This window comes from Lepisosteus oculatus, chromosome 24 (assembly GCF_040954835.1).
Source record: "Lepisosteus oculatus isolate fLepOcu1 chromosome 24, fLepOcu1.hap2, whole genome shotgun sequence".
NCBI lineage: Eukaryota > Metazoa > Chordata > Actinopteri > Semionotiformes > Lepisosteidae > Lepisosteus > Lepisosteus oculatus.
Genome location: NC_090719.1, coordinates 1,470,089 through 1,495,559, shown reverse-complemented (window position 1 = coordinate 1,495,559; position 25,471 = coordinate 1,470,089). Strand labels below are relative to the sequence as shown.

Genomic DNA, 25,471 nt, shown 5'->3' with positions numbered 1-25,471 from the left:
CCAAGTTCTCAGTAGAATGTAAACACATAGACAGTCTTCGTTTTATCGGGATGTTTCTGTCTTGGATGTAAAAAACGCTCTGGAACTGTGCCTGTCTGAAACCAGGGCCTAATTCCTGCACTTCAGTAGCAGATGCTCAGTTTGAGCCTGACAAGTGCTGTACACCGAATGCAGCTGTGTCCTCTCTGTCTCTTAACACATTCTGACTTTTTCTCAAAATTGCTTCTGAGAAAAAACAGTGTGAAACCTCCACCCCCATGCATCTGGGCATTAAAATGAAATAAATAGAAAAACAGTTAACACAAAAATTATCCCAAGCAGAAAGTGTAAGTTCATGCTTCAGGTGCACATTACTGTGTTTCCCTCTTTACAGTCAACAACAGATTGATCATGGTGGCAGTCAAGAGACAACTTCAATACAGCCCTGGACGCCCTGTGAGGAGGCAAGGGATCGAGTTACTGTGGATTCTAGATGAGTCTACACTGATGATCCAAAGGAAAACACAGCAAAAATATGTCAAACGCGTCGCTTGGCCATATTTGAATGGGAGAAGGAAAAGAGCAGCATGGCATTTCTGAAAGAAATTGCAAGACAGTACAAGCAAAATCTGTAAAAAAAAAAAAAAAACTAGAGGAGGAAAAAATCCAAATGTTCAAGGAAGGAGAGAGCGTAGGAGGTAGACCAGAGTGTTGGGGGCTCTCCAGCAACGGGTGCAAAATGCCAGGCCTGCTGCCAAATCGCTGTCTCCCCATCCTGTCAGCATGTGGCCAGCATGCGTAAAGAAAAAGGGACGGGCAATTGCGTATCTAACTTAGATGTTTCCAAATTTCATGTTTAAAAGCCGATCCCCATCATAAACGGACTTTCCCTCTTCCACATATTCCATGTGTACTTAAAGGCTTCCAGTTTTTCAGGCTCAGCCCCGTTGCCCGTTTGTGCTTGTGGCAGCTGTGCACAGCTGCTGGAGAGCCCAGGCTGCGGACTGCAGGTGTGGTGTGTGTGTGTGTACCTGTCACAGCCACTGCTGTCACCGGCCTGGAGCGCAGCCCGGACCGAGCCAGGCCCGTGAGGCTGATCTCATAGCCTATGCCAGTGATCAGCCCAGACACATCCCAGGACCGCTGGCTGCCCGGCACCCTGAACTCCTGGGGCTCCAGCAGCCGGCCCAAGTCCGTGACCACCATGAAAAAGTGGTCAAACCCATCGGGCCGGCTCCCGTTCCTCGCTGTCCAGGACACCCGGAACCCGTACGGGTTCACGTCCGAAATGTTTAGGTTTTCCACTTTGGGCAACTCCGCTATGGGAACGGCAGGGATTGTTTTGGGTTTTTTTTTAGGAAAGGGGGAGAAACAAGTGCATGTGAGAACACAGATTGAGGAATGCAGTGATTGCAAAACACGCATACAGCAAGGGACCTATCCTGTTTCGACTACTGCAAGAGAATCACTTCCCTATCGTGAGGACAAGATCGCGCAGCTCTGTGTTAACCAAACTCTGTGAGCATTACATGAATAATTAAAATTATATGCAAAGACACATGTGAAGAAGATGCACATGTGTTCATGACGTGTTCATGCATGTCTCTATGCGACTATGTGCCAAGATGTGCAACTACACAGAAAATCATGATAATACAAACCACAACAGCTCTGTAAAAACACAGAACACCACCCTGGGGCAGCATGGCCTCACACTTCATCTCGGGCCCACACGTGGGTAATACACAGGCTGGAATGCAGGGCTCTGTGTTCAACAAGATGGTCTTCAGGCTCCGAATGCTCTTTATTTTTCCAGAACACCTCTGTCCTATTGCAAATTTTGCTCTCATAAACTAGGCAAGGGTATGAGTCCTGGGTTTTGCTGGGGTTTTTTTTTCTGGGAAGCTTACTCCTGCATCTGTTCTAAACTGTGTAGCAAACCTAAACAGTCATGTCAACAAAACAAACAATGGCATAAATAAACCAATCATTTAAAAAAAGAACAATGTTCACATTACCTAAACATACGGAAAGAATACATTCTACAGTATTACTACAGTACCAAACTGTCACCACCTCTCAGGCCCTAGAATGCCTGGAATGAAAGCATGGAAAAGCATGTGAGAGGCAGCCCACAGGCCTCATGACAGCACTGCGGTACCCAGAGATGCCAACTGACAGGCTAGAGACTTCTAGGAATTCATTACTGTTAATAATATCATTGTGAGACTGGTACTTCCTATAGCCCCCCCCAAAATGTGGCTGTTTTCAAAGCAAAGCAAAGGAGTGAAAAGGCGATAAAACGTTAAGGCACTAATTAGAGGCAAGCCCCGGGAACGTCTTCGATCCCGAGGACCAGAGCTGGAGATGCCGACCGGCCTGGAGAGGCTGACAAGAATGTGCTGAAGCGGCAGGAATGGAGCTGCGGTCTCTAGCCGGCTAGAGAGAGAGAAAGTGCTCCTTTGCTGGGGTCTGCTGTTGGCATGTCCACAATGAAATCCATCGAAGACGCATCCCAGTGGGATAGAAGAAAATTTGGCATGTGAGGGCTTCACAGGGACTCTGCAAAATTGAGGTGGGCTACCACAAAATTTAAGCTGACACTGAAACTGCAGAGTGATTGTTCTAAAAACAGGGCTGGAGTGAATATTTCTACCAAACCACGGACAGAGTTCTCGGAAAAAAATACATAAGGAGAGTAATATTGCCGCAGGGTAAACATGTCCTCAACAAAGCTCTTTTCACTCATAGTCAAAATCCATCTTTCTCTGATGGAGATCTCCCTGACCACTAACAGGTTCTTTTTTTTAACCCGAAGCTTGTGCAACGCGAGAGCCTCTCGGGGCACTGCAGCAGACGGGATCGGCCGCGCTGTGAGCAGGATGGAGGAAGCCTCCAGGGCTGTCGCTTCTCATTAGCAGCGCTCTGACTCCGCCAGGCTGGCGCAGGAAAACGGACCCGAGAGCTGACACGAAGCAGCTGCAGACCCGCTCCCTCGTGGCTGACCCGCACGCAGAACCCACACCCCCGGAGCGCGGGGGGGGGGGGCTGACTGGCGTCGAAGGCTCTCCCGAGATCAAACCCTCAGCTGAAGACAAGTTCAGCCCAAATGGGGCAATATAATCTAAAGTGAAATAGGGTTAATACAATCTTTTAACACTGTTAATCTTTGAGCACCACTACTGGCAAAACACATCTTTGAGCTTTGGCACTCTGTTACTACAGTGAAGGCTGTTTCTTCCTCGTCTCCCCGTTGAGCCTGTCCTGACTCGGCAGTGGGCAGGACTGACTGCTGCCCTGAGAAGTGCTGCCACCCACTGGCCACCAAACAAAAGAGCACCGACTCTGGAAAATCAAAATGCTGCTTAACAAAAAAAAGTGTGCGGTGAAGTGAAGGCGCAGTGGTTTTCGCCAACAGCAGAGGTCCCTAAGATTGGGCTTCCTGGAATTATCTGCTGAAGAATGTGACAAGACTCATCGAGCTAGCTCCCCACTGGGCATACAAAAGGCAGGCATAGGGTGATGAGCACATTGGAGTCCACAGAGGTTTCCTCAGCATCTTGAGAACAAGGTGCATGCGTGTTTGAGGATGAAGGGAACCTAGGCGCTGAGAAACAGAGACCGGCAGCACATCCCAAAGAACCCCTACAAAGCAGCAGAGTTCAAGCAAGCCGAGATGGGGGGGGGGACTTTTTTCCCTCCTCTTGATGGTTAACTATTAGAAATGTGGAAATCTGCAATGTATGCACAGAAGGCGAGCCTTGGTTTTCAGCAAAACGGGTAGGATGCAATTGCCATGCATTTATGCATAAACTTTCCCAGCTCCAGAGTGAAAATCACCAGTCAAGCAAAAGACTGAAAGGCCTCCTCTCGGTCTTAACCCTCCCTATGTCCTCCTGTCCTTCTGTTCTCACGCTGCGCACCCTGCTGCGCCGGAGCGCCGAGCTGCACGGCCGCACGTGCTGATGAGAGTCGCGGGTGAGTTACGCAGTACCTGTCACAGCGAAGGCAGACAGCGCAGCTCTGCGCCGCCCCAGGGCCAGGCCATGCAGGGTAATGTTATAGCCTGTGGCATCCACCAGGTCAGTGACCCCGGCGCTGCGGGCCTCTCCAGCCACAGTGAGCTCCACGGGGTCGTACAGAGAGTCGGCGTCTGTGACACGGATGACAAAGCCCTCAAACGTCCCTGCAGTCGTGCTCCAGGTCAGAGTGAAGGAGTCTGGGCTTATATCTGACACGGCTAGGGTGCCCAGCTGAGGCTCTGGCTCTGAGTGAAAGAAAATCAATTTGTTTTTCTTTTTTTTGGGTTGGGAAGGGCGGCTTAGGGTAGGCAGAAAAATATTTCAAGTATTTCTCTTCAGAGCAATCAACAAAAACACACGAGAAATTTATTTTAAAAATCCACTGAAATGTAAATGTTTTAAACCAAAACTCTCTCGCCAATTCACTGCAGCTTTGTTCTGAAAAGGGAACTGATTTAGCAAAAACAGGCTGCTTAAATTAAAAAATGCAAAATAAATTAGAGTCAATTTTTTGTTTCTTCTTTTTTAATTCTTTAAAACTCTACCCTCTATGCCCAGTGTGTTTTGTTAGACCAGAATCTATTGCCATGTTTGTTCTAAACAATTAACATGGGGCAGACTTCTGAAATGACTGATCATACACCCACTGACGATAAAAGGAAGAAGGTGAGATTTGATTAAAGCAATAAAAGGAGTTACTTTACCTGTAGTTGCTAAGGCCATTAAGGGCAGTGTGTTCTGGCTGCCAGAGCTGCCATACAATTTAATATTGTACTGTGTGTCGCTCTTCAGATTGGAAAGGACTGTGGAGCGCGCCCAGCTGGGCACTGTCAGCCCCCTCGCCTGTGAGGGCAAAGCAGACTCTCTGATCTCTACAACAAAGTTATCAAAAGCCCTTTCTCTCGTCGTCCAAGAGAGCAACAGGCTTTCAGAGGTAACGTTAGAAACAACTAGCCTGGCCAAGTCAGGTTCTGCAGCTACAGAGGAGAAAAGAGTCAGCATTGATTTGTAAAGACCCGTCTCAGAGCAACTGCTGCCAGCCTCCTGCACATGCAGTGCCAATCCCCCAACACAAGATGCTCCCCAGCAACTCAGTCCTCACTACTGCTCTTTGCCACCCTTAACTGCTCCCCTCCCCCCCCACCAACGTTAAATGTCCCATTCCCCAGTAGGACAACCACAGAGTTTCACAGTGCAGACTGCACACTTAGCAGGTGCCATCGTGCACTGCCACAGCAGGAGGAAATTACTGAAAATTGAGGACATCTAGCAGGAGTTTTTGATGGGGATCAATGGATTAAAAATAAACTACAGAGGCAATTAGGGCAAGCCTACACGCTTACATACTAGTTAAGGATATACACACCATGCAATAAATCTGAAACGTATACACTATGGGAAGGCTTGCACATGCACATGAACGGGATATTTATACTCTGTTCTCTACATACTGATGGCTGAGTGTAAACATACCCTTAGCAAAAAGTGGTTGTTTAGGGAGATATCTTGTGTCTAATATAATAACGCTTTCCTTTTTGGAAAGCCCTGTTGAAAGCTTATTAATTCAGCCAAACTTACTCAGTATCAAGACAGGGGAAAAAAATATTAATCTGCAAGACTCCTGCTCAAGACAAAGGAGATTCTTGGCCTCTAACAGAGGGTAATTGTGGAAATGAAATGTGAAATTAAAGTAAAAAATCATTAAGAGAGGTTTATGCTGATGAGCGATAATGTAAATATATATGTGTAAAAAACTGGAAAACATTTAAAAAAATTGCCAGTGCACAGCAGATTGTGAACTGCCCCCACCTTTTCCCCAGAGAAAGCTATGTCAAGACAGGCTGACAGACTATAACGAAAAGAGAGGGACAACAATACCTGTTGTGGCCACGGTACTCATCGCAGGGGTTCTGACCCCCTGCAGAACCCCATACAGGTAGGCTACATAGTCAGTGCTGGGCCGGAGCCCCGTGATATCAGTGAACAGAGCATTGTGGGACAGGTTAAATTCCATAGGCTCCGTCAGCCTGCTGGAATCTATGATCTCCAAGACAAACCCTTCAAAATCCCCTTCTGTGTCATTCCAGGAGATTCGGAAGCTTTCTGCGGTAATGTTAGACACAGACAAACTGCCAAGTGTAGGCTCCACCACTAGAGAAAGAAACAATTATTACCTTTTATAACATGTTTTGAAGATAGAAAACAGCCACTGTGAGGGCTAAGCACAGTTCAGCTCCAGAAGACTCCAGCAGGACTGCAAGCCAGCAGACATGGGATTTTGTGCAGTAAAAGAGGTACTAAATTTTAAGAGGCAATATTGGATTTGAAAGAGTTACTGTGTGCTTCAAATTGTTTATGGAAAAGTCCTCAGCATGAGAGTGAAACACTGACTCTCACTGCTCAGCCAATCATCTAACAGCTCCTTGGAGCATTCTTCATCCATTTTGGCAAGTTCGAATGACATGTTATACTATATTAATATTATTACAAACTGCTGGAAAATCTGTGATAAAGATCAAGTTCAGCAGTCGCTGCTCCTTTAAAGTGCTGTGTGTGGAATTTCCTTTTTCAAAGGTACAGTATTTACTGCTATTCTGGATTCCTGCTAACATACTCAGTACAGCCCTTGTGGGTGTACCAAGTTCAATTATAAAGCAGTTGTAGCAACAGATCGTGTTCACAGAAGTTCACAGGATATCGTGTGTTTGTAGGGCTGAGTGATGGGAAAGAGTCACTTCTGCACAATTTGTGAATGATTTTCGAGAATAAAGGCTCAGATGGAGCTGAAAAATGGGGTTTCCAAAACCCACACACAAAATACCAATGCTAAAGAATGAACTGATTTCTGATGGATATCTTAAGCTAATTTATTCAAGACAGGGAGTGCACCAACTAAATGCATTTAAATGTTTTAAAACAATTAGAGATATCTGAAAAACAGAGCAAGTTTTCGAATTTGGGAGCATTTGAGGAAGAGAGAAGCACAAAACAAGTGTTTAACGCAACAGTGTTAATTAAAGGCATAACAGACGGGCTCAAGGTAAATGTCAGCCCATGTTTGATCATTCAAAAAGCCCTTTGATTTTTCTTTGGACTTCAGAATAAAAACAACAAACAAGGAGAGTGAAACAAAATAAAGCATTCATTACAAAATTACACATGAAGAGCAAAGAGGGGAGAGGAAGAGGACGAAAAGCTGGTGACGGCACGAGTGACTCGGTGGGTTGTCATTATTAGCAGCTTTTTGAGAGACGAGGGGGGGTGGTTATGGAGTGCACTGTAGTGTCAAAGCAGACAGCTCAAAAGGCTATTGGAAAATATGGCCATGGAGACATAACAGCCTGTCACTTGCAGGTAAACAGCGCGCTGAAGGATGTTGTCATGCAAGCGAAGCAGCTGCTGGTTCTTAGAATTCCTGGAACGCTGTCAGAAGCAGGAGCAGAAGCCAGACAAACAACCACCAGAACGCCAGGTGGAGGAGATCTCAGAGATGTTTTTCCCCTTGAGATCCTACACAGGCTGGAGGGATCAGGGGCTACTGTAAGCAGAAATCGGCACAGCTTTAACCTCCGGCTCCTGCAGCGCATATTTCAAAAGCGTTACAAAACACAACTTGCCAGATTTAAGACTAGGCATAGAAGGCACCACGGCAAATGTGAATCACACAAAAACAGATTTCCCTAACTATTGTTGAGCGATCTGATGGAGCTCAAAGCTGATATGACCACATGTGTGCGTTCCGAAAGAACCACCTGGTCAAGGTGAAGATGAATGAGGCTTCCCTCTAGCCGCTGTGACAAATGAGACAGGCGGTCCAGCAGGTCTAATTCTCACTGGCACATCAATTATTAATGATGGAACTGATGCCTTAAATCACGAGATGTGGAACAGGCGATCTCTGGCCTTCATAATTAGAAAGTGTTGGGAGATTTTCTTACTTGCTGGTCATCAAGAGGTAGATGGTTTACGTCTCATCTGTCCTCTCGGTTTTTCAATTGAACTAATTGCTCGGACAGCTGCCTGAGCTCGGTCTCGGTGTGAGATGCGAGAGAGAAAAGGAGAACCTGCGGGATGGCGGGTCTGACTTGGCCACAACTTCGCCCAAAATCGACAGCATGTGCACTGAAGGACTGTCTACCTGGCTTGCTGGAAAGGTCTCAAGAAAAGTGTTAAGATGATGATGATGATGAAAATGACGATGGTGATGAAGAATATGGTTTAAATCAAACGCATACGCAGCATCAGTCCAGTGCAGCTGATGGAGGGTGTGGCAATGAGGTGGGCCACCTTGGTTAAGAGATGTCTCAGCAGGCAGATGGACTATCTGCAGTGTTAAGTATTTCGACCCTACTCAGTGACAGCTGCTCTCTTGCTGAAGTGGATGGATTTTTGCAATCACTGCAGCACCACGTTTTCTCACCGCAGCGCCCCGCAAGGCAAGCCAGAGGCTTCATGCACTGGCCCGCGGGGCGGTAGGGGAGTCAGACAGATGGCGATGGACAGCAGTTTGTTTTTTTGTTTATTTGAGGGATGAGAGACCCCACTTGGGGGCAAGAGAGGCGCAGTGGCTGGGGGGTGAAGTGACATGTAGGATGATGTCCTGATGAAGTTAAAAGAAAACGAAAAGATTTTTTGTTCTTAAAAAGAGAACAGCAAGGGCGTGCTCCGTGCAGCGCAGAGGAAGGACTCGGTCGTGTGAGCGAGCTGCTGCTTGACACCACAGGATCATCCGAACGGAGGGGAGAGGAGGAGAGAGCGGAGAGCGGGAGAGGAGCAGGGGTCCGACCCCTCCCCGAGGCAATACCTGGATACCTGTTCTGGCTTCTGCAAAGACAGGCGGGGTAGGGGAGCCGCGGCTCACCCCCCGAAGGGCGATATTATAAGAGGAACTGGGTTCGACCCCGGTGATGCCCAGGGACCGGGCATCACCGGACACTGTGAGGCTCTGCGGCTCAGCACCCCGCTCAGAATCTGTAACCTCAACCAGGAAGCCCTCAAAGGCCCCGTCAGCCGCTGTCCAAGACAGATTGAAGCTGTCCCAAGAAACACCTGAGACCGTTAGCGCTCCCAGCTCAGGCTTCTCCTCTGGATGACAAACAGATCAAAACCAAAATGATTAAACATGAAACAACAAATGGATTAAATTAATATAATGGATTATTAGGGGAATTTGTTTTCTTCTCAAGCCTCTGAACTGCCTAAAGCCTTCTTTAGAAACAGCTGTGCACTTCCTGAATGCTGCATCAGCTCAAAGCTCAGTTTATAGCTCCTGAGGGCGGAGGTGCAGGCAAAAAAGGCGTTAATCTGTGCTCTAAAATACAGTGCAAACCTATTAACCTCATTAAAAAACCTAATTACAAAGGCTGATTCATTTTTTACCTTGCAAAAGCGGACATGGCAATAAAGTAGCTTTCCAAAAAAACAACTCAGAATGACAAAAACATATAGTACAAATCTGAAAACAAGACTGAGGATGAGGATGAAATGGAGGAATGGAATGGAGGGAGAGCAGAAGAGATGACTACTCTTTTCATGCCTGATAGAGTATTTGATGTAACACAGGCAGCAGAAGGTAAAAGGAGGTAATCAAACTCAGGCTGTTAAATGAAAAACCCTCTAGTCGTGAGATCTACACAACAGATCCCATTGAACTGCAGAAGAAGCAGACTAAGAACTCTGTTTTGGTATCAAATACCCAAACTGTAATATTTGTACAGCAAACAAGAGTGCTTTTCACACTGTCACGAAAGCAAGATGGGGGTATCGCCTCATTCGGCACTTTGTTTGCGAGTCAACATTATGAAGAGACTCAGCCATACAACTGTACTGCCATGCTCCCTCTCCCCTCAAGCATGCCTGGTACATGCAATATCCCTGATGCTCTAGAGCTGGACTGCTCTAAGCAATATCAGTGTGATTTTTACCTCCACAATGACAAGCCATTACCAACTGCTGAAGACTCCCTGGAAGGCCAAGTTTACCGTATTTAAACAACGGTCGTTAGGTTTAAACAGGAGTAGAAAAATGACGCATTCATTACAACAGTCCTCAAATTTGCTTGATTGTGCCATGCATGCTTATTCACTGCATTCCCTGCTGCTCATTTCGGAATGGGATAAGACCATACAAGGTGCATTCACTGCCAAAACATTTGGGCATGCATGATACATGTAGTACCATTCATGAAACGTCTCCCAGGTATCGTGCCATAGAAACAGCACACCTGAGCTTGGAGGCCGATCATATTACAAGAAGAAGGAAATGAGAGGAAGAAGTTTTAATGGGTGTGGAAATGAAACCTGGGACCATGGACAAATACCTGTGTTGGCAATAGCCTTGAGAGGCATTGACCTCTCTCCTTGGGCAATTCCATACAGAGAAATCTCATAAAGCGTGCCAGGAGACAAGCCTTCCAGGTCAGCACGGTGGGCATCTCCTGGAATCGTTATCTGATTAAGCTTGTCAGGCTCTGTCATGTCTTTCAGCTCTACAAGGAAGCTATCAAAGGTTCTGCCAGAAACCGCCCAAGACAGGCCCAGGCTAGTATGGGTCACCTTTGTGACATTGAGGTCCCCAGTGAGCTCCGAGCTGGAACTCACAGGCTCTGTCCCAGACTGCCACAACACAGCCTCTGTTGGTGGCAGTTCTGTTTTAAGAGAAACATGAGGGGTGACTGTTGGGTGGCTCAGCCAGCTGGGAGCTAAAGTCTTAGCACTCATGTCTGTCACTGGGCCTGCATCCACCGACGCTGGAGTGGGCTTGGACACTAGACAAAAGTACATTCAAACATGTTAATCAGTAGCTTCTGTGGGAAGAAGACAAAGAGGAAATCAGGTTAACTGCAGAAAAACGCTGCATTGTTTGTCGTTTTCAGAAAACTAGGGGAAGAAACAAGCAACGTTGTTTACATGAGACAGGAACAAACGAAAGCTTCAAGATTATGGATTTAAGTGAGGCGAGCAGAGCTCCCTTTCCAAGAGTCATCGCTCAAGTCTGCAACTGTTTCATGCAAAAATCGTTCAGGAAGTCACTCAGCCTCATGTGTTTTGAGTTGTTCACGACATCTCTTCAATGAAGAATACAAGAAAATGGACAGAAGTACCTCTCTGTGACCTGAGATCAGAACATGTGCAGCATTCCCTCTTCAGAAATGAAACAGGTCTTGGGAACGACCCAGTTTACACTGCAACACCTATCGTCCCGTAGGGGACACCCTCATGCTGCTAATTCATCTGCTCCAGTAGCGTGGGCATTAATGGCCCTGAGCAAGCCATTAATTTTTTGAAGGTTCCGTATAGTCTGCCTGAGCAGAATGTACACAGTACACTTCAAAATCATGATGAAGCCATGCAATGCGATGCAACCTTAATCTGAACACCCGAGCAGTGTTTGCATTCATGCGAGAGGCAGGTAGCACAAGATGCACAAATAGGCTACCATTATCCTCTTCTGATGCACACTCAAGTGGTAAATGGTATGTAAATGGAATGGCAAACAATGAGCATGAAATAAATGAACTATGTTGGCCTCAGCCTCCAGAAGCGAATAGTTGCTTATAATAGCTGTAATGGGGGAGGATAACGATGCAGGAAATTAGTTCTAATTTTATACGAGGGCTTCATTATATTCCATCGCAGCTGAATCTAAAGCAATTTTGCTAATTGAGGCTCTTACTATGAAGCATACCAGCTCCATTCTGATATGCGAGTACAGAAAAACCCATCCATCCATTACTGAAAACCCTCTTATTACTGGTGAGGGTTGTGGCAACCTGGAGCCCATCGTGGAGGCACAGGGCACAAAGGAGAACTACACCCTGGACAGGACGCTCGTCGTTCACATGGGATGTATGGGACAATTTACAGGTGCTACGAAACCTAATTAGGGGGCTTTAAAAGGGTGACAGAAACATACAATTATGGGGGACAATATGCAAACTCGCAGGGAAAGTGCCCCAGTCTGGAAATGAACTGAAAATGAGGACCCAAGAGCTGTGAGGCAACAGCGACTCCAACCACGACCCACCAAATGTCACCCTACAGCAGTTTTCAGCTTTTCTTGTGAATGTCTTTTATTTCAATGTCTACTGTACATCCTTCGCAGAGTATGGTCCCTTGTGATGGCGCCACACTGTCCCATGACCAGTGTTTTCTTAGATGACAGCGTCTAGCTACTAAATGCATAACTCTCTTAACCAGACTTACACTTTTTTTTTACGTTTCTGAAGTACAGAACTGGAGCCTGAAATTGTTAGTTCTTCACTTGCTACTGTACTGCTGTAGTCAAGGAAGAGGTTGGTGCTCTCCCATTTTCAACCATGACTAAGCAACTTTCTCTGGTTGTCCAGGCCTGGCCTTTCCAGCATGCATATGGAGATGTGATGAGGTGATGGGGTGATGATGACGGGGTGAATCTTCTTGGGCATGCAAACCACAGATTCTCTCTGGTCATGCCATGCTCCTACTCTAATAAGTATGAGAGCATGAACAAAATAATGGATTCATAACATGAGCATGCAAACCCCTTTACTGCTCGGCACACTTTGAACTGTGAGATGTATAACTTTGTGAGATTACAAAAATGCACCTTTTCCTGGCTGCTAAGATTCTATTAACTGTCTTTTTGAAAGAAAGAAAAGAGCTCAGGACAGAGGAAGAAGATATGCTGGCTGTCTTGCAGCCTAAATAATATATACCTGTAACAGCAACTGCTTCAAGAGGCGAGGATCTCTGGCTAGCGGTTACTCCATAAAGCTTTACTCGATACTCTGTGGCTGCCCTCAAGCCACGGATTACAGTGCCTGTAGAATCTCCAGGGAGAAGGGTCTCCAACTTTTCCCATAATCCCACTGTGTCTCTACATTCTACAACGTAACTATCATACTCATTGTATGCCTCTGTGTCCCAAGAGAGATGAAATCCATCTGCTGTTACGCCCCAAACTTTCAGGGCCCCGATCTCATCCTCGCGCCCCATCCCAGAGAATTCGGGATCTGTGTTGTCTAGAGGCATAAAGCTAAAAACATTGTCCTCAGAAATTTGTGGTGTTGTGAGCTCTAGGATACTGTCAGCTAAATAGAATGTGAACGAAGCTACAAAAAAACACAAACAAACAACAAATTAAATTGAAAGAGAAGCTTGGTAGATTGGAACTTGTCCTGCTTACTATGGGCAAGGTCAGACTCCTGGTTACATGTCTGTGAGTCGCTGAAATAAAAGATTCTCTGGATTCATAGCTGGTAGAAAGCATTTTCTTTCTTTCAGCTCACTGCAACACATTAGCTCAAACAAACTATTACAATTCCTTAAATTACGGATTCGCTAAAGTGGGTTTTTGCCTTTGGAGTAAATTGTGCATCACTGGCTCAATGGCTGGACATACAATGAACAATTAAGAAGACCTTTTTGCAGGCCAGTTCTTCATAATACAGTTTGAGTCCTTAGCCTTCACTCAACCAGGAGGTTATATCAATGCTCGGGCAATTTAAGGGGGCAATAAGAAGAGGAAAGTGAACCAGTGCAAACAAAGTACTTCCAGATTAAAAATTACATTATTTCAACATAAAAGGAAGCAAACAGGTATAGTTTTAGAGATATAGAAGAAGTCTTGAGCATAGAATTAAGGCTCTTCAATAAAAACAATAGTGCTCTACCCCTGGAGGTAACCTGCAAAGTGCATTCCAAGTTTTAAAAACCCAAAGCGATATTTTTTAAACCTCAAGGTACTTGTTCTCCTTTCGCCAGGGCAGAGAGGAGTGAAATCCCATGCTGCAGTTAAACGCCGTTTGAACCATACTCTGAAATGAGCATAAATCTGGAGGGGTTTCCTATTCGGAGCTGCGAGATGTCTCAAAGCACATCCTTGCTGGGCGAAGGCGGCCAGGCGCTGCGGCCGGGCCCCCGGGCCGTCGAGCGGCGGTCCCAGCAACCCCGTGGGGCCAAACGCCGCGCTGAGCAGCACTAAGGCCCAAACCAGGAGGGTGCTTTCTCCCTCTTGCACAGTCGCCTATTGTGCCCACAAAACCCAGGCACTGTGTTTGTGCCATGTGGTGCTTAACAATAACGCTCGGGAAAAAGAAAAATAAACAAGCCGGGTTAGAAAAGTCACAGCTTTGAGCTGACATTAACGGGATACGGTATGGAACCAATTTCTTTAACAGTATAATAGTTCATCGTGGTGAAATCAGACAGGAACAGGGGAGAGGGCCACACTGCAACAATTAATGCATGAATGAGCTTTGTGTGCTGCACAGAACAGCTCTATTCTACACACATTTGGCTACGCAGAAAAAATTCCAGAAAAGGGGATTTGGAGCCAGGACTGCTTCCCCTCATGTCGAATTAATTCTATCCAGTGTGCTTTCCAGGCGTCAGTCCTGAACACAATCTGTGCCGCTACTGATCTGGGTGGGTGGGGATAACTCCGAGGTTTGCTTTGAGTGGCAGCTCCTGAGTCTGCCTCACAGCACCCTTGGACTTGGCGGAGGGAGGGCATCCATGTTCTCTAGGAAACTCCAGCAGCCTCCAGGTTGCGTGTTCAGGTTTGGGGAGATTTGAAACCTGGACACAACACCTTTTTATCCCCTCGTCACGTTAAACTGCTTGAGGTGGTATTGATCAGTGGAACTGATGATAAGGATTGTTAATCCATAAAGACAGGCCCAAAGGCACACCACGGCGCTCAAAGCCATTGAAATCCCTTGTGCCTAAGAGCACCACTAACACCAACACAGTGGTGCGCCTTTTCTTCCAAGGAGAGGAAAAAAGGCTTCTACCCCAGAGCTCTTCATCCTGTATGAAAGTTGTGTTTAGTGCACTCTGGAAGGATGAGCTACTGGGAAAACTGATGGGTGGCTGCAAGGCCCAAGGGGCGCAGAATACACCCCCCGGTCTGCCCGCAGCCAAGCACGATGGCGAGCTGCTCCTGCACCGTGGCACAGGGCCCCTGCACTTACCCGTGGAACCGGTGACAGTGGCTGCCTGGCTGCGCTGCCTGCCCCTCTCCGCGGTCAGCGTGATGGTGTAGCGCATGCCGGGATCCAGGCCGCTCAGGGTGTAGGAGCTGGCGTCGGAGGGCAGCTCCACTTCCTGTCTCTTCCCGTCCGCCGACACGTACACCAGGCGGTAGATGTCGATCTTGGCCAGGGGCCGCCTCCAGCGCAGCAAGAGCGCCCTCTCCGTCGACCCGCTCACCTCCAGGTCCAGGGGCGCATCCAGTTCTGAGGGGTGAGGGGGCACAGGGTCAGCGTACAGGAGGTGCACCCCCAGAGGTGCCTGATCGGGCAACTCAGGTCCTAATTGGCATGGCGCTGTTAATCCCCGTGTGCTGGCTAAAGTTAGGAAAATCTAGCCATTGGAATTTCCCGCTTAGTTCAACTGCACAACTGACCAATTTCACTCGATCATTCTGCACTTAATTCACTCGAGTGCTTTGTGGCGGAGCCATTCTTTTATAAAACGGCCCTACTTTGGCCTTCCTCAGGCCATTGTACTAAAGCAGCTTTTAGTTATCTATTTTGGGCTTTTCTGAAAAAGGACAAGAGAAGCTTAGACACACAATACATAGACTTCTTACTGACACAGGCCTAGTCCCCGATGTGCTTACCGGTGGCTGCGTTGATGGTAGCGGGCATGCTCTCTCTGTCCTTCTTCACAGCCGTGACACCCAGCCCGTACTCGGTGCCTGGCCTCAGGCCTTGCAAACACAAAAAGGAAAGCTGGTGAAGTCCTAGAAAATGGTACCTTGTAACACACTGTGCCCGCCGTACCATTCATATAAAAACCGCAACATGATACCTGTTGTGACAAAAATCGGAATCTTTCATTTGCAGCAAGCCATTACAAGCCTGCCTGAAATCCAAATCAAACCGGCCAATGAAAATACGGCACAGCCAAGTGCACTGTGAGTGGATGCACTTCCATGAGCTGTTTGGATCCAAGAAGAAGCCGTCAGGTTATTCTCTTAGCAGTGCAAAGAGAATTTAAGAGGTGAAGATATCTTTCTATCTATTCTTATCCAAAAGATTTTCAGTTCGATTTTTTTTAATTCTGCTAATCACAGGACAAGTTGATAGCTCAGGACGAGGTCTGCCTATATAATTCTTACTTCTTAATGGCTGAGGGAGCCATTCCACACTGCAATTAGACTTTCTGCTTAAGGCCTGCGATTTCGTGCACTTATATCATTTATTAACTTACAAGGGTTATTGTGTAGGAGCCTCAAAGCATAAAATTATACTGAATGCACAGCAAAGTCATTATCAGTAAATTCACAAGCGTGACGTTAATTACAGATGATAACATGACAAAAACGTGAGGTGAGTAGCAAAGCTTTTAAAGTTATTAGCTGAATGACCCTGCAGTGTTCTTGACAGGAACAAAGAAGAGAGTCAGACAAAGAAACTATTAACATTTAAAAATATCTTTCTTAGACGGAATAATCTCTGCATGCGTACAAAAGCACCGGCTATAAAGTGAGAAGCGCAGAAGAAATGTCAATTCTTATTGCTGTTCACAGCCTTTCCAGGTCTCTCTGAAACAAGAAGGAAAGGGCAGAAGAGCCTCCGTTAAACAGCTCCAACCTTCTCTCCTATCGCACCGCTAGAAACCAGAACTTCTGCTGCGTCACGTAAATAAAAACTACAAACAAGAAGACAGAGACCCGCTGTGACACATTATGAGCTTGCAGTTTAAAATGTAGGCATTTGGCAAAACATTCAATTAGAACCACACATCCAAAACGCATGCTTTCACGGCACCTGATCCATTCATGTAAAGCAACAAAAGTCCTATATTGTGAAAAACTGTAACTCTTACAGAACAGTTAAAAGCTGCCAATTATTCAAGAAGAAAGAAAAGGTTTCTGTTCTATTAAGGGAGCTAAAGACGGAAAGCAGAGACTAGCGGGGAACAAATTCAGACATCTGTTAATGGAATCCAACCATTACAGCAGGGTGGTCCAAGTCCAGTCCTGGAGGACCAGTGTGTCTGCAGATCTTCATGCCAACTCGGCTCTAAATGACCTAAATAACCTCTTTGTTGGCTTGATTGGGCCAATTTACCAGCTCTTCAGGTGTCACGGATTTAAACAGACCTAGAAAACCCACAGACACATCAGTCTCCAGGAGCTGAGCTGGACCACCCTGACAAAGTGCCTCACTTCAGGCGAAAGAGAAGGTAGTACGAAGCTGCTTCCATCACTTTGACCGTTCGGGAGCCCCCACTGCTGCACAGACTGGACACAGCCCGGGGTCTGCTGGCCCCATACCAGTGAGGTTGGTCCTGGTGGTGCTTTGCCGGCCCCTGGGCACGGTGATCTCCACGTGCTCTCCGCCGGAGATGGGGGCGTACTTGATCCGGTAGCTGTTCACGTTGGCCTTGCTGTTCCTCCACTCCAGGGTGATGCTGTTGTCAGTCTGGGAAATGGCCTGCAGATTTTTGGGGGCATCCAGATCTGGCGCACAGAAAAAGGGGGGGTTCAAAAATGAGCTCTACGCCTGACAAAGAGCATGATCGTTCACTTTTACACCTGCATCGATCTACAAAGAAAACACTGGTAATTATAGGAAATCGAATTTCTCATACTTTCTAGGAATATCCTTGCTGAAATATCTGGACTAAACCAACTGCTAAAGACACACAAAAGGAACCAGTCAGCAGCAGAAGCAATGTTGCTACCCACTGTGACAAAGAAATGAGAAACGCTGCGTCCTCAAATCTAGATGTCAAGCATTATAGAGAGCAATTTGAACGAGCTGGACCGTGATAAAAGACCTCTTGTCAATTTATATTGCTGGTCTGACTGCCAACTAGAAGGAAACGCCTACAATGCACATTCATCAGGTCGCTCGCAGATTTCATTACCAAAATGATACAAAGTGCATTTCAGTGTGCCTAAAGAACAGGGAAGGCAGAAAAATCCAGTTCTGGGTGACCTTCAGTGACCTGCTTACTTTTTTGTTCCCTTAAGAAAGGAGCATTTCTCACAGGGTCTCAACACAGTCCAGCTACTGCGCTTTGAGTCCAGCCAGTTTTTCAATCATCGACTTTTCAACTCAAACCCTTTCCAAAGGCATAACGAGTTTCTGATCGTTGGCCGGCTCTTGCTACTGTGTCTTGATGGAGACTCGGCCCAGTGGCGCTGCCTCACCCGTGGTGAACGTCTCCGAGACCGGGTCGCTCCGCATGTCTCCGCGCCGGGACACCAGCGACACCTCGTACTCCGTGTCCGGTTTCAGGTTGCCCACGTTGTACTGGGAGTCCGCGGAGGAGAGCTCCACGGTGGTTCTGTCCGAGAGCTGCGAGCCGGGCCCATAGGACAGGGTGACACCGTCCACCTGAGCCACCGGCTTGAACCAGGTGATGAAGGCCGTGGAGTCGGTCACATCGCGCACCTCCACCTGGCTCGGGGCGTCGATCTCTGCGAGGCAGAATAAACCAGGGGAGCTGAGAGGGTGCGCCCACAGAACCAGCGAGGTGGCCCTCCTACAGTTCCCCCTGAACTCATCTGAAACCCTGAAGCAGTTCCCCATTCCTCACTCCTGCTGCTGGGCTGCTGGCGCAGAGTGTCAGCCAGGAGGAGGCTGCTCTTCACTGGGGATAAAGTTGGTCCCCTCCTACATACGGGAACACCACGGAAATAAAATGATGCAACTATGAAATCACACACCGCAGCATCAGAACAATTTCAGACTTCACGGTGGATGGAGTTAAATCCAGGGCCACTCAGGCTGCAGCCTGTCTGATCCACTTCATTGCTAAATTTTAAGTCAACCACCTCCTTAATTGTTTAATTGACAACCAGAAGGATTAGTTAAACAATTAAAGAGCATACTGAGGACATCCTAGTTTAAACAAAATGAATACTGCCGAGGCATTACAGATAGACCACAGGAGCATTAGGCTACATTATGGAGGTCACACATGTATGGAGGATGCACAAGCTAAATGAATCACAGGGCAGGGAACACATGCCACCTTCAGTGCAAGACAGATAAACTTGCTGTGCTGTCCTCATTTGAAGTTCAGGTCCACTGCGTATTTTTAGGTGGTAATGGTTGTCATTCCCCTACAGACCCTCTGAAGTTTCTACTGATTTCCTCAGTACTCACTGCAGTATACACGTCAAAGAGGGAGGTTGTAAAACAGAAACAAAGTGATGAATGGAAGGCTAGAGGCTGGGGGAAGTGGTCTCCATTATCTGGAAATGCCAGACCCATATTAACATGTGATGAGGGATGTCTTCCCGCCCTTTGTGGAGCTGCTGCACTGCTGCGTGAGCACTAGCTCAGTGGGAGCACTGAGAAGTGACAGCGGATGTCAAAGACACGCACACATCTTCAGTAACCTCTCTGAATGTTTGCCGTCTCACTTGCTACGTGTGTTGAGTCATCACTTTGTAAATCAATGCCTTCGTTTATGATTTCATCTAACAGGGGAGTGTTTGAGGCATATACATTTTGTGTATAATTCAGTATGTGTCCCAAGTATACGAGGCAACCCTGGCCATCATATCAAGCAATAAAAGTTGGAGTGGGAAGTGGCAGGGTCTGGAGAAGGGGGGGGGGGGGGGATATTCCCGTCGGAGTGGGAGGGGGAGTCTCTTACTAGTGACAACATTCTTGGAGGCTCCGGGGCCGCGGGTGCCGTTCTTCACGATGTGGAGAGTGACCTCATACTCCTGCCCCGGCCCCAGACCGGACTGTGTGTAGCTCGTCTCCGGTCTCGTCAGGGTGTTGGAAATCCCGCCGTTCTCTTCCTTCTGCAAAATGTCAAAAGGGCAGTGTCTACAGTCAACGGCTTCACTGGTGTTGGACTTGCTCCTCTGCAAAGGCTAGACAGGGGCAATTCCACCACAGCATATGATGGTTAAATGATGACCCTTGTTATAAACATCCCACTGAAAACCATGGGGACACATCAGTGGAGGATAATAGAGGTCAGAACAAATAGCTTCTGGAAAACAGCAGTTAGATAATGATAATGAGACATAAGTCAGAGGAAAATCATTTAAAAATCATTTAAAATTCCAAAGTCTGACTGGAACAGGACCTGACATATTTTGGAAATGCTCAGCAGTGGTTTTGAAATAAAAAAGCTGGCATTAAACATGCTGTAAAATGGAATGGCCACCGAACTGTGACGCCCTTCCAATTTCCCTTGCATATATAAAAAAAACAGTCTGGCAACGATGGATAGTGCAAGGTGCAAAAGGCTCTTTCATTCATGCGCGAATAATGCAGATCTTTGGAATTTATTCAGGAGCCATAAACCGAGTTTAGAGTAGAAGAGAGTCTAACACCAATAAAAGCTGGTATGGAAGTCCTGGCTCATGGCTCTTCTCTTTGTTTATTTAACTGCTCCCAAAGTTTCCCTTAATGAAAGCCCTGCAAAAACAATAAGGAGGCTCCAGATTTTATGGACATCAGGATCATCGCCAGGAGTTACTCGGTAGTTGATGTTAGGAAGCTCTGTTCCATCAGGGCTTTCACAGACGCCGCACACTTGCGCAACAGCCCTCGAGGTCCGTTTCCCCAGACACGGCTGCACTCGTGGCTCCTACGGAGGGCAGGGGGAGCTCACCGTGTTTCTGAAGATGAGGTTCCAGCCATCGAAGGAGATGTCCAGGGGATCCCACTGCACCTCCACGGAGGTCTCCCGCACCGACTTGAACTTCAGTCCCTCGGGCTCTGGGAGGTCTGCAGGAGACACAGGGGAGCAACCCATGAGCCCCTGACTGTCGCCCGTGTGCGAACTGCCTGGATTACGAGCTGATCTATGCTACGATAAAGGTCAAGAAGCAGACCTCCACGCACCAAGAGAAAATGCATAAAAGCTTCAGTAACTAACAAAACAATGCTCAGAATTACACCACACCCCCTTATTCTCACTACAAAGCCTGCAGGACAGTTTTCACCTCCTTTTTTAAACACTAAATGAATGGGTTATACAGTTTGACCTTGTTGACGTGGACATGTTACAAACGCAGGCCTGAGCCTGGAAGTGGCCCGGCTGCGTCATGACGTACGTGTGGCAACGCGGGCACTGACGGGGATGCTCCTCTTGTTGTTGAGGACGGCGTAGACGTTGACCAGGTACTCCACGCCAGGCTCCAGCTCGCGGATGGTCGCGGCACGCTTGTCTCCCGGCACACGGAAGTCCAGCTCCAGGCCTCCGGGGGAGGTGGGGATGTAGGTGATGAGGTACTCAGTCACGCTCATCTCGTTGGCCCAGGTCAAGTTGACGGTCTCAGGGGTCACCTCCGTCACGGTCAGATCCTTAGGTGGGGACACTGCCAACAGAACAGAACACCTGACTAGCGGAGAATTTCATTAAGGATATTCAGACTCACAATTCATTATCATTTATGTCCTTTTTTCCACATCTCCACCCAGACCTGTTTAAAATTTAAAACCGCAAAGAGACTCTACACCATGGAACTAAGTTTGCTAAATATTTTTCCTGATGTACTCTTATGGCAGTAATTACGAGTTTGCAAAACTATTCCTTTCAACAATCCCCAGTTTAATAACTGCACATAAGCTACAAAACTTTCCAGCCTCTAAATACAGCGAAATAGATAGTCATCCTAGAAGAGTTATGAAGATTGCTTTTGGGAAAAAAAATACGCCAGAAAAGAACAAAGACGCATTTCACCAGGGACTCCTTAATGGCAATCGAGGGTTCGGGCTCCATTTTTAAAATCCTGGTATGATTTGTCAATTATGTGTCTTTTCCCAAAAGAAAGAAGTATGAGCAGGAAAAATATGCTTTTCTCTTTCAGAAGGTAAGTCAGTTGAGAACAAACTCTCATTCATAATGACAACCTGGAGACCCCGTCTTGCAGCTGGGCATTTCACTACAGCAGGGCTCAAACCCAGAAGCCGCTACGCTGGAGCCCTGATTCCTAACCTCTATTCCACTTTGCTGCCATGTCATGTCTTTCAGCAGGTCATGGGTACAAAGCTAGTTACTTCAACCTTTAACGTTCCTACATCCCAGTTTAGTGTGAATCATTTTCACCTCAGGGCTGAGTTCCTTGAAGCTGCAGAAACCCATTTTCTAGGCAGGGAAAATGACTCTGAAGCACATGTGGGCTGCAGTTATCATGACTGTGCCCAAAGTCCAGCTAATTAAAGAGCCTGGGTGCCTACTGCATCATTAGTGTACACAAGAACTCAATTATGAGGTGTGCTACCATGTGCAATGTCTTCACCATTTCTCTATATGATTGCTTTCCAGAAGAGGATTTCATAACCGTCACCGCCTTGTCTTAAAAGGTCTGCCATTTCTGCTTGGTGTTTAACAAAAAAGGGCTGGGCTGGAAAAAATTCACTTAAATAAATAAAAAATGGAAACAGTAATAAACATACAAACGACATGAAAAAAGACTGTTTTAAACTCTGTTTATAAGTAGAGCAGTTGTCGATTTGATCCGGAAATTCATTTTTTAATTCGGGTATAGAAAGATTTTCAAATTGGGAGTAAAATAACATTAACATTCTTGAGTGCAAAATTCAAGTATCGTTTTACTGGTAACTAACATTACAACAGGATACCCTGCTACGCTGCTGTGAACTAACACTTCAAAAGGCAAAAATTTGGGCCACATTATTCGCTGATTTCGACATTTAAGTCCTTTTTAAAAACCTGGGTAAATCAAGGTTTAAAAACTTAAAACCCAAGTGATTGAGACGGATGGAAGAGCTGAGGGAAAGTTATTCCAATACCCAGCAAACAAGCCCCACTTCTAAGATACAGCACGACTGACCCTTCCCGCCTCAAGCGTATTGTTGTTACGGCACAGAAAGGCTGTTTCAGGTGCCTGGCAGAACGAAACGTTTCTTCCTTGGAAAGAAGACAGGAAGGCCCAAGAGGACCGTCTCTGCCTTTGAGCTCAAGCTGGATAAATGAGTTTTCAAGAAGTCTTCAAAGCAAAAGAAAAAAATGACAACGTGGACATCTTAATTTTGGAAGTGCAGTGCCACTGATGTGAAGTGGAAAAACTGTGTCATTTTAAAATACCTTCAACTGAAGAGGTGATTCATTTACAATGCCATAACAGCACGACCCACAGCTGGAGTCCAATTTTTCTACCAACGGTATCTGCATGAGGAACTGTGTCTTTAAGGAATATTGAGAAGCTGACCTTCAGAGCAGTCTTCGCCGATGTAGCCCTCGTCGCAGACGCACTGCCCGTTGACACAGCGCCCCCTGTCGTTGCAGTTATTGGGGCACCCCAGCTCGCCACAGTCTTCACCCACGAAGCCCTCGTCACAGACGCACTGCCCGTTGACACAGCGCCCCCTGTCGTTGCAGTTATCGGGGCACCCCAGCTCGCCACAGTCTTCACCCACGAAGCCCTCGTCACAGACGCACTGCCCGTTGACACAGCGCCCCCTGTCGTTGCAGTTATTGGGGCACCCCAGCTCGCCACAGTCTTCGCCCACGAAGCCCTCGTCGCAGACGCACTGCCCGTTGACGCAGCGCCCCCTGTCATTGCAGTTATTGGGGCACCCCAGCTCGCCGCAGTCTTCGCCCACAAAGCCCTCGTCGCAGACGCACTGCCCGTTGACACAGCGCCCCCTGTCGTTGCAGTTGGCAGGGCAGGTGAGCTCAGAGCAGTCCAGCCCCGTGTAGCCCTCGTTGCAGACGCAGCGCCCGTCCAGGCAGACGCCCCTCTCCAGGCAGTCGTTGGGGCAGGTCTTCTGGCCGCAGTCGTCTCCGGCGAAGCCCTCGTCGCACACGCAGAGGCCGTCGACGCAGCGCCCGCGGCCCCGGCAGTCCCCGGGGCAGGTCAGCTCGCTGCAGTCCTCCCCGGTGAACCCGGCGAAGCAGGCGCACTTCCCGTCCACGCAGTCCCCCCGGCCGAAGCAGTCGTTGGGGCAGGTCTTCAGGCTGCAGTCCTCCCCGGCGAAGCCCTCGTCGCAGACACACTGGCCGTTGACGCAGCGCCCGCGGTCCAGGCAGTTGTTGGGGCAGGAGAGCTCGCCGCAGTCCTCCCCCGTGAAGCCCACGTCGCAGACGCACTGCCCGTTGACGCAGCGCCCCCTGTCGTTGCAGTTGCTGGGGCACGCCAGCTCGCCGCAGTCCTCGCCCACGAAGCCCTCGTCGCAGACGCACTGCCCGTTGACGCAGCGCCCGCGGCCGCGGCAGTCGTTGGGGCAGGTGAGCTCGCCGCAGTCCTCGCCGGCGTAGCCCGCGCTGCAGACGCACTGCCCGTCCACGCAGTAGCCGCGGCTGTTGCAGTTCCCGGGGCAGGTCAGCTCGCCGCAGTCCTCCCCCGTGAAGCCCTCGTCGCAGAAGCAGACGCCGTCGACGCAGCGGCCCCGGTCGTAGCAGTCGTTGGGGCAGATGAGCTCGGAGCAGTCTTCGCCCGTGAAGCCCTCGTCGCACACGCACTCGTCGTCCACGCAGCGGCCCCGGCCCAGGCAGTTGTTGAGGCAGCGGGTCTGGGAGCAGTCCTCCCCGGTGTAGCCCTCCGCACAGATGCAGACCCCGTCCACGCACTGCCCGTGCTCGCCGCAGTCCACGGTGCACAGCTCCACCCCGCAGTCTTCGCCCGTGTAGCCCTCGAAGCACACGCACACGCCGTCCACGCAGCGGCCCTGGTCCTGGCAGTCGCCGGGACACTCCGGCTCCGTGCAGTTGGGGCCCTTCCAGCCCGGCTCACACAAACAGCTACAGGTGTCCGTGCTGTAGTTGCCATGGCCGTTGCAGTACGGCTTCACGTCCACGAGACCTGCGGGCAACAGGGCAAGAGGTTATTTACCCGCAGGACACAGGGGGCACGTTTCTCAGCTCACAAGGAGTAACTGTTAGATGCTTTGAGGGATGTCTGTTGAGAACAGGGCGGAGGGGTGGCTCTGTGGCTCAGGAAGGTTGCCGGTTCGTATCCCGCAGCCGGCAGAGGAATCCTACTCTGTTGGGCCCCTGAGCAAGGACCTTAACCCCAGCTGCTCCAGGGGCGCCATATAAATGGCTGACCCTGCGCTCTGACCCCCAGCTTCTCTCCCTGTCTGTGTGTCTCATGGAGAGCAAGCTGGGGTAATTGTATTTGGCCAATAAAGTGATTTTATCTTATCTAAGTTGGGCACAAGAGGCACTGGGTTAAGGTTTTCTGATCAACAACCTGTCCATAGGAGAGGCAGTTGTTGGGGCAGGAGAAGAGGAGGGGCAAGTCAGGACCTCCAAGCAAGGAGAGAAATTAACCAAGGTGCAGCTGCTCAGGTGGAGAGGGGATGTAGGAAGGATGCATTAAGACCAATGCAAGGGAGAGAGAGGGGTGCCGTATAATATTAATAGCTTTTCAGGTAGTGACGTCATGGAGGACTACAAGCTACAGCATCAAACAAAGGTAAAAGGGAACCTGCGGAACAGGCCTTTGCAATGCCAGAGACAGTTCTGCCCAAACCTACAAATGTCAACTTTAACTTACATAAAAGGCCTCTGTCATCAAGCACTGTCTTGCAA

General features: G+C 48.2%; 1 protein-coding gene across 5 annotated transcripts in view; it reads right to left on the bottom strand.

The window, feature by feature from the left end:
* Positions 1 to 25,471, bottom strand: part of LOC102696088 (tenascin) — a 140,033-nt gene that overhangs the window by 10,860 nt on the left and 103,702 nt on the right. For 3 of the 5 annotated variants that reach the window (XM_069183553.1, XM_069183554.1, XM_015366570.2), the window contains 15 exons: positions 23,148 to 24,740; positions 21,027 to 21,290; positions 20,582 to 20,697; positions 19,607 to 19,760; positions 18,150 to 18,419; positions 17,268 to 17,453; positions 15,606 to 15,695; positions 14,956 to 15,219; positions 12,697 to 13,092; positions 10,321 to 10,767; positions 8,814 to 9,086; positions 5,880 to 6,152; positions 4,706 to 4,978; positions 3,974 to 4,246; positions 1,011 to 1,298 (listed from right to left, as the gene is read on the bottom strand). In XM_069183553.1, coding sequence (XP_069039654.1) covers positions 1,011 to 1,298; positions 3,974 to 4,246; positions 4,706 to 4,978; positions 5,880 to 6,152; positions 8,814 to 9,086; positions 10,321 to 10,767; positions 12,697 to 13,092; positions 14,956 to 15,219; positions 15,606 to 15,695; positions 17,268 to 17,453; positions 18,150 to 18,419; positions 19,607 to 19,760; positions 20,582 to 20,697; positions 21,027 to 21,290; positions 23,148 to 24,740 — 5,160 coding nt within the window. The remainder of the gene's footprint in view (positions 1 to 1,010; positions 1,299 to 3,973; positions 4,247 to 4,705; positions 4,979 to 5,879; positions 6,153 to 8,813; positions 9,087 to 10,320; positions 10,768 to 12,696; positions 13,093 to 14,955; positions 15,220 to 15,605; positions 15,696 to 17,267; positions 17,454 to 18,149; positions 18,420 to 19,606; positions 19,761 to 20,581; positions 20,698 to 21,026; positions 21,291 to 23,147; positions 24,741 to 25,471) is intronic. The other 2 variants (XM_069183555.1, XM_069183556.1) reach the window with 1 other exon arrangement.